Consider the following 14,211-nt stretch of genomic DNA (forward strand, 5'->3'; position numbering starts at 1 on the left):
CGGATGTTGTCCGTGTTCGTTTATTAAGATATTTGAAGTATTTGTGTTCATGTACGTTTATTAAGGTTTTTGAAAATCATGTTCGTGTTTGTTTTTAAGCGTTCCTTAGTGTTTGTTAACATTCGTGAACATGTTCATGAACGTGTTTTTAACGTTAACGAACACGTTCACAAACATGTTCATTAACGTTTGTGAACATGCTCATGAACGCTTAATAACCAACACATGCACATGTCCAAAATCACAATTCAATCATGAATAAGAAATAATCTATGTTCACAAACAATAACCAAACAAACAACACACACACACACATGCTTAACTGCTTGTTCATTAACATGTTTGTAAACATTATTAAACGAGTTTGTTCTTAAACATTATTAAATGAACACCGAATGAGCTTGTTTACGAGTATTTAGCAAACGAGTCTACAACTATTCAGACACTGTTCGTTTATGAATCGATGTCTAAAATTTGTTTATTTATGTTTGTTTACATTAATAAACGAACACTTATCGAACATGAACACGAGTAATTTACCGAAAACTCTGTTCGCTAAAATCCCTAGCCACAAATTAATACAAGATAGCCTGCTTCTGCTTATGTCGGATCATGGGCCATGAGCCCAGTTTCGCCTATAGTCCAATACTTTCCAAAGATTGCCACAACGCATTCAACATTTCCAAGCCAAAGCCCAATGCTCTGACCCGCAGTCATTATACGGTGGACTATAGTCCCAAAACGCCGTCATTTCATTAAGTAAAGAAACGACAGTCGTCAAGTCTTAACGGAGCTTCGTAAATGAAACTACAGTTCATCTCAAAAGATACTACCTCACATTTGTTTTCATATTATCAAATGAAAGTGTAGTTATATCAAAATGAAACTGTAGTTGTGTTGAAAGAAAACTGCAATGTATATAAAATGAAACTGAATAATAGTTTCACATATTTGAGTGTATATTGTCCAATGAAATTGTAGTTATATCGAAATGATATTGTAGTTGTGTTGAAAGGAAACTGAATAATAGTTTCACATATTTGAGTGTATAATGTCGAATGAAATTGTAGTTATATCGAAAAGGAACTATAGTTGTGTTGAAAGGGAACTGCAGTATATATAAAATGAAACTGAATATGTTATACACACAGAGTTAACGACGCGAAACGAGAAGCCATTTCAATCATTTATTTTCATTAATCAAAACGACGCCGTTTTGATGCATGGACCACAATCCATTGTGGACCGCGGTCTACAGTAAAATTTGCGTCTGACCAGTTGTTAAGAGAGTCGAAGGATCCAACTGTCTAAGGAGAGACTGATTCGCTACGCCTTGAGCAAATTATTGTGTGAACCATGACCCACATAGTTACGTGGACCATGAATTCAATATATATTTTTAATATACTAAAAGTACATTATTTATGCACTGAATGTACGTTATTTGATAATATATTAAAAAAAATCATATACTTTAAAATAATATATTTTTAGTATATTAAATGTACTTTTTATTTATGATTTACACAAATGTGTGAAACCATGGTCTATGGATAATGACTGGTACGCCTTGTACCCCATTCATCACATTTAATTTTACGTACAAAAGAACTTTTATAATATTAACTCTCTTTATCTCACAATTTTTTTTATATATAATTACCTTAATTATCTATCATTTTATAAATTAAAATTTACACTTTTTTTAAAAAAAAATTTGACTTTTAATATAAACTGCATCAATAAACCTACAATCATTATAACAGAGTCAACAGTACTAAAAAAAAAGATGTCATGTTAATTTTCATTGGAGTATAAAATCATGCAATATTTAAATGATTTTAAATACAATAAAAAAATAAATGCATGATTAAAAAAACATGTCATTTTATGTTTAATTGCATGATGTTGCGTTGTTTATAGATCTAATTACATTTTTTTAATTGAATAACTCAATTAATATAATTTGATAACTTATTTGACCCTAATTTCAAACTAAAATTATATTTGTGAGCCTAAAATGAAAATATTTCAAATATCAGGGGAGAAAGATCCAAATACCACAATTTTGAGAGACATCTTTCTTCTTCGGCGACCAAATTCCCAATTTTTCCCGACCTCGATCAGTTCTCTGCAACTATCCGATTCAAAATCAAAAGAAGAATAAAGAGAAATGTTGCTGGCTGTGTTGATTGCTAACTCCGAGGGGAACATTCTCGTCGAACGGTAACCTCAAAAACTCATATTTTATATACTTTGATGCAGTTCTGCTGAGATCGTAAGTAGTTGATTGGTTTCCCTCTTCGAATTCTAGTTAAAAATTTAAAATCTAGGTTTTATAATTGTCTTCCATTTCTATGATTTGATTGGACGAGCATTTAGTTCAGAAATATGTTGCTCAAGTTTATGAAATAAAACTTTAGAGTCGATCAATTTGTAAGAAATATGTTTGCAACATTAGGGATCTGGGATTGAGCTTTCGTACAGTTAGTTAATTACGGTTAAAGTTTCATACTTGAATGTGATTATGTGAATAATTGAGGTTTTGATCGCCCCTTTAGCTTTTGGAACATTCAATATTTGACATGGTAGATTCAAATTTTTCTTCCAAAAACAGTGGATTGATAGCTGTCCTCTAATCAAGAATTGTTTGTATGTCTCTGGAAAGAGAATTGTTATAGCTGTGGAGAGAAGACAGGTGTAATAGTGTTAAGGGGAGGCTGCCTGTTTCTTATGAGATTATATGAATTGCTCTTAGTGATTACTTACTGATATTCTGCTCACAGATTTAATGGTGTCCCAGCAGAAGAGCGTTTGCATTGGCGGTCTTTCCTAGTTAAGCTGGGTGCAGATAATCTTAAAGGCACAAAGAATGAAGAGCTTCTTGTTGCTTGTCACAAGTATGTGCTTCTCTTGAATCTCTTCTCTTGTTTAGTTAGTTAAAATACTCTACTGGTTCACTAAACCCACAAAAAATTACTCTGTAACAATTAACAATACTAAAATAGGGTAAAATTTGTACCAATTGACAAGATATCTGAGGACTTCTTCCATGTTTGGCTAACCTTTTTTCAATCCATGCTCTTCCCCTTGGTGAAAAATAATGGATAACGAACATTCATCTTTGTTTACTTGTATATTTATTTTTTAGTTGTTTTGATCCATTCATGTGATAGTATAAATAATTTATTATCATAATCCATTACTATATGTTTTGCAAAATGGGACCAGTATGTTCTTATAAACTGTTTTAAGGGTGTTCTCTTTATCACATCAACAATAGTTTGCTAGTCTTCCCCCTCCCGTCTGATTTAAAAAAGATGAAAGATAGTTGGTTAGAAAGTCATTACTTACCAATGAAAAGCCCCCACCCCGGGGGGGGGGCTGAGTGTAGGTTGGCATGATGGCATGACCGTGGTTCAGGCCAAACCAGTTCCAGTTCTGATTCATAAAAAGTTTGATGGGCATTCTCTTTATCATGTCAACAATAGTTTGCTAGTCTTTGCCCTGCCCTTGGGGTCCCCTCAACTTGGAGTCTGTTAAAAGATGAAACAGAAGTGGTTAGAAAGCCATTGCTTGTCAATGAAAAGCCCCCCTAGGGGGAGAGGGGGGTGTGGGTGATGACTGAGGGAGGCATGACCATGGTTCGGCCAAAATGCAAAACTCTAAAAACTTCTTATACGCACACACTCACTCACAGATAATACACATATGGGCCAGGCCATGGGGCTGCAACCCACCAAAACAGAAAGGCTGTCACGTCCTCAGCCCATGAGGCCAAATATAATTATAATGAATAACGATTAATTGAATTACAGTATGTTCTTATAAACTGTTTTAAGCCCAAAATTATTGTAATTATTTTGTTTTAGTACATTTATTGGTTAAGAACATACGAAGTAAAATATAATTATAATGAATAATGATTAATTGAATTTGAAATCCAAATCATAAGTTCAGGAGTCGGGACTATGAAAATATGAACTTGGAAGGCTGGAAATCTAGAATTTGGAAAATGTAAAGAAAAAAACATGGTTAGTGTTGAATTTGGAAGATGGAATGGCCTGGAGGGTGGAGAATAACAACCACCCACCAATTAGGCAAAAGCAAGAATGAAGAATCAAGGAATGGAAAATGTATGTAAGACTGAAAGATATAGAAAATGTAATGATCCTATATTGTCTGTTTCTGTTTCTAATAAAGAAACATAGTATATATATATATATATATATATATATATATATATATATATATATATATATATATATATATATATATATATATATATATATATATATATATACACATAACTGTAAGTACCTATCCATAAACAGACACAACCATATAGATAAACCTAACTCTTTATTTTTCAACACTCCCCCTCAAGCTAGAACATCTGGAGGATCCAAGTTTGGATTGAAACATACACTCTACCTTACTTTAAATTACAAATGAAGATAAAGTAGCTAGAGGATAACAGTGTTGGATGGCTTCGAAGGGACAATGCTATACACAACCCTTGGGAATGAAGGCATCAGGGGCGAAGCTTGTCATAAACAACCTCACAGCAACATAAGCACTCTAGGATTTGCTAACAACAATCTTCATCAAGAGCGGCAAAGCAAACAAAGCATGAGCAGCGAAGGGGATGAAGTAGAGCCCATAGTAATGACAAATACACACCCAAAGAATAAAAATATGAATACCGAGAACACCACATGGTTGTTGTTTACACTCTCTTATAGGATAAGTGAATAACAAAAAAGGCTTCCGAAAACAAAAAGGTGCTAAACTTGAAAACCCTAAGGAATAAATATGGTATACCAAAAATAAATAAACAAATACGGTTATACCAAAACACCCTAGAAAGAAGTTTGGCAACAAACCCAAAAAGCCTTCAAATTTCACCAAAAGGTCTAAAGGGCAAAACAACAATCTGAAAAACTTCCATTGGAAAAAAAATACACCACAGGAAACCCACGCAGATGAGTTGCGGAGGACTGACGGAGATTTCTGGAAATTTTCGCCGGAAAATCCCGCCGGAGGTGGCCTCATGCGCCAGTGCATGAGGGAAGTTCGTCAGCGGCGCTGACGGATGGCGATGAAATTTTCCAGATAAGGTCGAAAGAAAGAGAGGAATTCATCAGTGTGGGAGGTCAGACCAAAAAAACCATCGGAGACGAAGAGATTTGAGAAAAACAATCGGAGTTCCGGCAAAATGTGATAGCGAGTGTGGGTGCATGCAGCGGCGGATGACACCGGCGTTTCTTGGTTAAGGTTGCGACATGATTCCGAGTTAAGTAAACCACCATAGATATGTCTGAATCCAAGAGGTAGTCGCAGGCTACTATTTACGCCGGAAAAATGGGAAGGAAAATACCCTAGGAAAGTAGGCTCTGATACCATCTTGAATTTGGAAGATAGAATGGCCTGGCGGGTGGAAAATAACAATCACCCGTAAGTTAGGCGAAAGCAAGAATGAAGAATCAAGGAATGGAAAATGTATATAAGACTGAAAGATATAGAAAATGTAATGATTCTATATTATCTATTTCTATTTTTAATAAAGAAACATAGTACATATAAATATATATACAGACACATAATTGTAAGTACTAAGTACCTATCCATAAACTGACACCTATTCATAAACAGACACAACCATATAGATAAACCTAACTCTTTATTTTTCATAAACAGACACAACCATATAGATAAACCTAACTCTTTATTTTTCAACAATTAGAACCGGCAGTTTGAACCTAAACCACCGGTTTGTGAACTGTGACCAAACCTCTACTGTAGTGGCTACCGTTCAGGTTCTTCAATTTCCCTGAACCAGAACCAATCTGGGGTCATGTCTAAGTGTAGGAAACAAATACAATCTACCTTGTTATCTTTTTTTTTTTTTTTTTTTTGACAAGATCTACCTTGTTATCTTCTTATGATTCTTTAAGTTTTTCTCATCTCTAAATCTTATCCACATGTGCAGATCAGTTTATATTGTGTACACGGTGCTGGGGGATGTCAGCATTTTTGTTGTTGGCAAGGATGAGTATGATGAACTTGCCTGTGAGTATATTGTTTAAGGCACAGTTTCTAGGCCTCATTTATAAATTTTGGCATGGCAAGAAGTACTCCCAGTGTTTTCTTTGCTTTGCATAACCCTCATAGATAATTATTGCAAGATTCTTGGACTATTTACTTGGATTGCAAGTCCTCAAGATAATTCTCACCAGTGTTATTACTAACCATTTAATCTTGTTGACTTTGTTTCTAGTATCTGAAGCAATCTTCGTCATAACATCGGGCATTAAGGATGTGTGTGGAAAACCTCCAACCGAGCGCCTTTTCTTGGACAAGTATGGAAAGATTTGCCTATGCCTGGATGAGATTGTGTGGAAGGTGAGCAAAACCATCTTTTAGATTGGAACGCAAATGCGAGTTATCCACTCAAAACACCAAGCCTCAGTTCTTCTCAATCTTTGATTTATAATCGTGTGCAATCTGAAACTCAAATACAGATCTGTGATGGGGGAATTATATTCACCCTTCCTATCTCAGAATGACCACACACTAGATATCTAGTACTCTCTACTAACTTAGGCCAGTTCCCTAGAATTGGAGTCTATTAGTCAATAGTCATTTGCTAATGCTCTTGTTACTCTATTTGGTTCATAGGGGCTGCTGGAAAATACTGAGAAAGAAAGAATCAAACGACTCATAAGGTTGAAGCCCCCTGTCGAGTTCTGAGCAATGATTATCGCATTCTCCCTTGTTCGTGAATCCAGCCACCACAACCGCGGCATACATATGTTGTATAACTTCAGGAATGAGTATCTACAAGTTGATTGATATGCACAGTACTTTTGCTTGTGACATTGTTACCAGTTCTAAATTACAGCCACTTCTGTACTACTGTACTTAATGCAAATGCTCTGGCTTATCATTTTGAATTTGACTTGGTATCCAGAAAGGCAGAAAACAATGTATTAAATTCTTTTAAGAATAAAATAAGAATTTAGTAGCGTCAGAACTGCAAAGCCATGCAGCGGTGGCTCCAAACGGCGAAACAGATGAATATCCAAAGTGCGACAAGTGTCCAGTACGCAAAACGTTGTCAATTTTTCTCCCTTAGCAATATCTGGTTTTTAATCCTGACGATCAGAATTTGGCTTCCCAAACTTAGTTTTATTTAATCTATAAATCCAACAATTACGAGAAAATGCTACAACGTTTTTTGTTTTAAAATTTGATTTGTTATGTATATATATGATTAAATAAGAATAAATCGTTAGAACAAAATTAAGAATCAATTTTAGTCTTATATTTGAGAAAATTGAAAGGCTCAAGTTAAATTTTAAAAAATGCTATAGCATTTTTGTAATTATCACCAATTTTATTGGGCAACTTTTAAGACAATAGTCTGCACTTCTCAAAAGTTTTCTGAAATGCACATTTAGTTGTTATGAAGTGCACAGTTAAGTATTACAAAGTGCATATTTAATATTAAAATTTGTACTTTGCAATTCTACCCTACTACCAAACATGCAAAATACGTACATCAAAACTCATTATCATTATCAAGTATTTGATTCTTATTTCCATTTCGACTTCATGTGCGAACCAAACACTCCCTAAGTTTTTTTTTTTTTTTTGGTTTTATTTGGGTTAGGAGTTCACATTTTACTGTTTAGGGTTTAACATTTACGATTTAATTTAAAATTTAGTTTTCTTTTTATTGATTTTTTAAATGTTATCCAGAAATAAACATTTTGGTTTTAACAAGTGCAGAGTAGTGTTAAAAGTTGTGTGGTAAAATTGACGATAATTACAAAAATGTCATAGTACTTTTTTTTTTTTTAATTTGATTTGGTCCATCCGATTTTTACAGATGTAAGGCTGAGATTGATTCTTAATTTTCTCTTGGGGGGATGTGTTCTCATGGAATCCTAAGCCTATATATATAGCCTAACTACTATTCGAGAATGAACTAGTTTAGGTTGCTTATGGCTGACAGGCTCAAACCAAGTAGGTCACTCCCGTTAAGAGTCGAACTTATAACATTGTGGTTACCAAGTCAATAACTAGGCCCACCACCCACTATCACCCACAAAAACCGATCCATACAGGGTGGGTTCAGGTGGATATCAGTGGGGCAGATGGAATTTGCAATCCCTAGTGATAGAGAACTAGGGAATGTTCGAGTTTTCAAATCGAACTAAAACTAAACTCTTTCAAATCGAATCGAACTAAAAATTGAAACTAAATGGTTTCATTTATTAAAAAAAAAAAACTGAACTAGAAAACGAAATGCCCCCCTACTCATCACGTGTGTGTCTGGGGAAAATGGTTCATATAAGAACATGCTCCAATGTAAAAATTAAGTACATACGGATTTAATTTGATCCATCCGTATGAATAGATCAACGGTTGAGGGTTGTTGAAAAAAAATGGAGTTTAGTTTATAAATATTGTAAACTTAAAAATTTGTAATAATGATAAAATTGACCGTGTGTGTGTGCGTTTTTTTAATAAAATCATCAATCATTGATGAACACGATGATAACAAGTTCCTCATGTGAAAAGTGAGAACTGATCTCCGCCGCTTATTAAGATTTATGAATGATTGAGAGTAAAATAAATGCAATATCGATTTTATTTTTTAATTATTACAAACTTTTAACTTCGTAATATTTATAATATGAACTCTGTCCTTTTCTCTTTATTTTTCAGCAACCTTAATCGTTGATATATCCAGATGAAAAGATCAAATCAGTCCCTCACTCACCTAAGCCCTCCATATATATATACATATATATATATATGTGTGTGTGTGTGTGTGTGTGTGTGTGTGTGTGTGTGTGTGTGTGTGTATATATATGTATATATATATGTGTGTGTGTGTGTATATATACACACACACACACACACATATATATATACATATATATACACACACACACACACACACACACACACACACACACACACACACACATATATATATATATACATATATATACATCTACATATATACATATATACATATACATACATATACATATATATATATATATATATATACATATATATATATATATATACATACATACATACATATATATATATATATATATACATAGAGTCCCCATCAGATGCGGCCAGTCTCTCCCATGCGGCTGTGTGGCCTTATCTGCACCATTAGATCACATGATTTAAGGCTTCATATTAATCCAAACAATACAGACGCCGATCTTTAGCTACGCGAACGGGAAGGATAACGTTGACAATTCACTACAATTTCAAAACCAGATCAGATTAGACGACGACGGAGACTTGAAGTCGACGAGCACTGAGCAACAAGACGACGACGGAGACTTGAAGTCGACGAGCACTGAGCAACAAACAGACGACGGAGACTTGAAGTCGACGAGCACTGAGCAACAAACACCAGACGGAGACTTGAAGTCGACGAGCACTGAGCAACAAACACCAGACGAGCGTAGAAGGGACTCCATCACCAGCAACGAGCGCTCCGTTCTGAACAAAAAGCATAAGTCGACTCCAACAGAGAAACGAGAATGGAGTAATTCGCAATACTCTGTGCATTATCAACATTAATCTGGTTCATATTTGAGATAATATTGGTGTAATTCGCAATAGTCTGTGCATTATCAACATTAATCTGGTTCATATTTGAGATAATATTGGTGTAATTCGCAATAGTAAGTGTATTTGGTGTGTGGTGTTTAAGTGGTGTGTTTTAATATGAGAACTGGTGCATTTTATAACGTATAATGGTGTGTTTTAATTTTGTTGGTGCATTTGAATTGAGTGGTGTATTTCGGTATGGTGGGGAATGGTGTGTTTTAATTTGTCCAGTGGTGTATTTTATAACGTATAATGGTGTGTTTTAATTTTGTTGGTGCATTTGAATTGAGTGGTGTATTTCGGTATGGTGGGGAATGGTGTGTTTTAATTTCTCCAGTGGTGCATTTTATAACGTAGAATGGTGTGTTTTAATACACATGGTGGTGAATTTTACAAGAGTAGTTGCATTTGGTGTGTGGTGGTTACGTGGTGTGTTTTAATTTAAGAACTGGTGCATTTTAGTACGTTGAATGGTGTGTTTTAATAATACGTTTATTAGTGTATTCTGTACTCTAACATTACCTTCCCACTTACAATTACCATAAAGCCCCACTTAAGTTATGCGAATTAAACTTCCTAAATCCTAATATATAACCTCCACCGTCAGATCACCTCCATCCAGCGGCATATCTTGGGCCACACGACCGCACGTAATGCACAGGCCACATTTGATTAATTTTCTATATACATATACATACATATATATATATATACATACATATATATATATATATATATATATATATATATATATATATATATATATATATATATATATATATATATATATATATATACACACACACACATATATATATATAGGGTCAGGTTCAGGTGCGGTCGTGCTCTCCCGTGCGGTTCACACCACACAAATATGCATTGTGGTGTGTTTCTTAACATTGTGGTGTGTTTCGTAACATTGAGTGGTGTAATTTGGTGGAATTGCAATTCAAAGAATTGAAAAGTAAGAAGCGACAAAATGACTAATAATAATAATAATAATAATAATAATAATAATAATAATAAGGGTATGGGAGGAAGGGCAAAATTATCTTTACACCAGCAAAATTGCTCATCCTCTCTACCGAATTGCAATTCACGTGGTACACCCCATGAATTGCAATTCATCATTTTGAGGGAATTACAATTTTCTCCAAGTAAACATACAATGTAGTTTGGGAATTCAATGAATTGCAATTCCCCTCAAACTACATTCAACCAAACAGGCCATAAAGGTAGCACTCTGATCAAGGTCTTGGGTTGTATCTTGAGAATTAACAGGGCGTTTGGTTGGAGGGAATTACAATTCCATTCCACTTAATTTCCACCTAATTGCGAATGTAACAAAATTCCTTCGTTTGGTTGGGGGGATTTGCAATTCCCTTATTTTCATGGAATTAGAATCCCATGGCCCTCCTGGGAATTTAATTCCATGGATTTTAGGAAGAAAAAAAGAGTCTTGAGACAAAATTATCCCTCCTTTTTTTAAACCTAAAATTGATACATGGCATTCCCTTCTAAATTATAGTGTGTATTATTCTTCGGCTTCCCTCTGTGTATATTCATTTAATTTAATCTTTATATGCAACAATTATTCAAAATTTGCATTCTTTATATGCGTTATATACATACAACAACTTTCATGTATGTTCCTTTGAATTCTTTATATGCAGAACTCTTCAAAATTTGCATTTTTTAGATGCAACAACTCTAACAATTTGTGAATTAATTTGTCAATTATAAATAATAATAATAGTTTTCAAATAATAATAATAATTATTATTATTATTATTATAATAACAATGAGCATTTTGAACTTTATACTACTTATTCCCTCTCAATTTTCATGTATACCAAACATTGGAATAGAAATTTCTAGTAATTTTATTCCTGCAAACCAAATACTGCAATTTAAACTCTCACTTTATTCACGCATTATTATTTTCCCATGGAATTGCAATTCTTTTCACACTTAATTACTTCCCTTTAACCAAAAGACCGCAAAAGTTTAATAATTTTGTTTATCCGCTATTACACAAATCAATCTTTTTATTTTACAAATAAAAAATTAAGATTAAAAAAAGATTATAATTAAATAAGAAATATTAAAAAATACTAAAATATCTACTAAGTAATATTTTAATAAAATTTAATAATTTTGTTGATTCCATGGTTTTTTTTAATGCTGTTGACTTTATTACATTGTAGTATCTATCCATCTATACTTTCTCAACCTATTGAAGCACAAAGAGCAACAACGTCTTAAATGAAACTCGATCTCATGACCCTCTATACGGGAGAGTCACTACATGCCATTTAAACACAATGTGAGATTCCACGGATAAAATTGTAACTTTTTTACAGAGTTAAGAGTGTATATTAAAACAGTAAAAAGTTAACGACTAAAACAATTAGTAAAGAATAATTAAGGGACTAAATATATATATTTTTTCTATAAAATATTGCACGGCACGGATAATAATTCGCACTAATATTTGTAGAAACTCTATATATGGAAAATCCATTAAGAGTCCAAAAATACCAGGGGTATATAGAGGTGAAAAGACTGATATGCCTTTGTGATGGACTACTATACAAATCAGATGAGAAGGCGAAATTAAAGGTGGCATTGTGATCAGGATTTTGGCGTGCAGGCTGAGGATTAAGACCCCAAATTCGAATTCACAGACTGGGAAGGAGAAGGAAGAAGATGGCAATGGCAAAAGTTTATTGTGTGCCTGTTTTTGCACTGATCTTACTGTTCATACCCATTATTATCTCGGAGGCAAGATCAAATTCAATCCTTTCTTGGCCGCACCCAGCTCCTCCTTCCTTCGCCGTCAACACCACCACCCTCAACCAACAGGTCTGTCTGTCTTGAAATCGATCGATCGATCATGAAAAGAAATTACTCCGTATTATATTGAAGATCGATCATATCGTACGTTTTGTTTTTAATTTGCAGAATGGGAAATGCTCTTTCACTGTGGACATAAGGACAAGCTGCTATTCCACTTCAACCACCAGAGACCAAATCAGCCTCTCATTCGGTGATGCTTATGGGAATCAGGTTCCTTCAGATTCATACATTTCCCATTTCTTGCCCACAATTACGCCAAATTTCCCACACCTCGTCTCGACGGGTAGGCAGTCGATGGTTAAATCATGACGACTTAATCGCCTATTAACTAGGAGAACCTATGTCTAGTGTAATTTTCACATTGTAGGCTTGATTATGTATTATTGCCTACAATTAGGTGAAATTTCCTTAACTCCCACTCCCTGTTCTGATAGGTAATGAATGAGTAAATCATGACGATTCAATCACCCATTAAGTGGGAGAATCTGTGTCGGGTACAATTGTCTCAATACGGGCTTGATTCTGTATTTTTACCTACAATAAAGCGAAATTCTCTATATCAAGGCTCTCATCACCTTCTAGTCCCAGTCTAGATAAGTAAATCAGAGTCTGGTGCCTCGCCAGGCACCAGAGGGCTAGATCCTGTATGGTTAGCCAACAATCAATAGGCATTTTTCCCATTTCTTGAATAAGAATTGTGATGATGTTTGTGTTTTTGGGGAAATTTAGGTTTATGCACCGAGGCTAGACGATCCATATTCAAGGACATTCGAGCGGTGTTCAACAGATACGTTCCAGATATGGGGTCCGTGTACGTATCAGATATGCTACGTGTACGTATACCGGAGCGGAAACGACGGGTGGATACCCTATGATATTACGATCAAGGGGCAGGGGCATTATAGCAGGCCTGTCACCTTCTACTACAATGTGGGTGTGCCCAGAGATATGTGGTATGGCTTTGACTACTGCAGTCGAGCTACAAAAGCTTATGCCAAATGGGGATGGAATTTGGTGTCTGCATTTGCTTCAACGTTGTATGCCATTGCTGGGCTGGAGCGTGATTAATTTGATGGGTTTTGGTGTGTAATAAGGTTGCCTTTGGGTTCCTAGCTAGCTAGTTTCGGTGGATTTCATCAACTTCTTGATGCATGCCATAAATAAAAGAATTCAATTCCCAGTTTCAATGTATCTGTAATGCTTTTAATAGCTAGCTAGCTTTAGTTAAAACTATGTTAATTGGTTGGTGTCTTGTGTGTTACCTCTTAGCTTGCTATTCATCTCTAGTTTAAATTGTTCTCAATCTCATACTTGAATAAAATCATGTTTATGTCTAATGTTTAAGTTATGCAAGTTTAAATGATGAATTTGGGGAAATGGTTTAAGTGTCAATGTCACTCTCGTGATCTCTTGGACTATCAACTAATCCTAAGTCTCATTCTCATGACAACTTGGCTAGAAGAGACAATTTAACAACCACTTTGTATGTTTATTTCCTTAATTCAAACCCCCTTTTCTCAAACGTGAGTAAGAAATATGAGAGGTATGGCTATGGTGTAGCCCTATTCTCATAGGTGGAACACCAATTCCAAATATCTCTTGCATAATTTGGTCATAATTATGAACAGTCAAATCAATTTCACACAATACAAAACCTAATTTATGCAATTTAATTCATATTGAGATTCATATTCAAG

At 34.6% G+C, this 14,211-nt stretch overlaps 2 protein-coding genes across 2 annotated transcripts; both read left to right on the top strand.

The window, feature by feature from the left end:
* Positions 1-2,054: 2,054 nt before the first annotated feature.
* LOC116009717 (TSET complex member tstD) lies at positions 2,055-7,033 on the top strand. The gene is made up of 5 exons (XM_031248839.1): positions 2,055-2,226; positions 2,787-2,900; positions 5,993-6,072; positions 6,281-6,405; positions 6,682-7,033. Exons 1-5 carry the CDS (start codon positions 2,174-2,176, stop codon positions 6,751-6,753), a joined length of 444 nt encoding a protein of 147 aa, XP_031104699.1. The 5' UTR covers positions 2,055-2,173; the 3' UTR covers positions 6,754-7,033.
* Positions 7,034-12,215: 5,182 nt separating this feature from the next.
* LOC116010615 (embryo-specific protein ATS3B-like) lies at positions 12,216-13,870 on the top strand. The gene is made up of 3 exons (XM_031250097.1): positions 12,216-12,520; positions 12,620-12,724; positions 13,244-13,870. The coding sequence occupies exons 1-3, from the start codon at positions 12,365-12,367 to the stop codon at positions 13,580-13,582; spliced, it is 600 nt and encodes a 199-aa protein (XP_031105957.1). The 5' UTR covers positions 12,216-12,364; the 3' UTR covers positions 13,583-13,870.
* Positions 13,871-14,211: the final 341 nt, after the last annotated feature.

The sequence above is a fragment of the Ipomoea triloba genome, chromosome 2, assembly GCF_003576645.1.
Source record: "Ipomoea triloba cultivar NCNSP0323 chromosome 2, ASM357664v1".
NCBI classification, from domain to species: domain Eukaryota; kingdom Viridiplantae; phylum Streptophyta; class Magnoliopsida; order Solanales; family Convolvulaceae; genus Ipomoea; species Ipomoea triloba.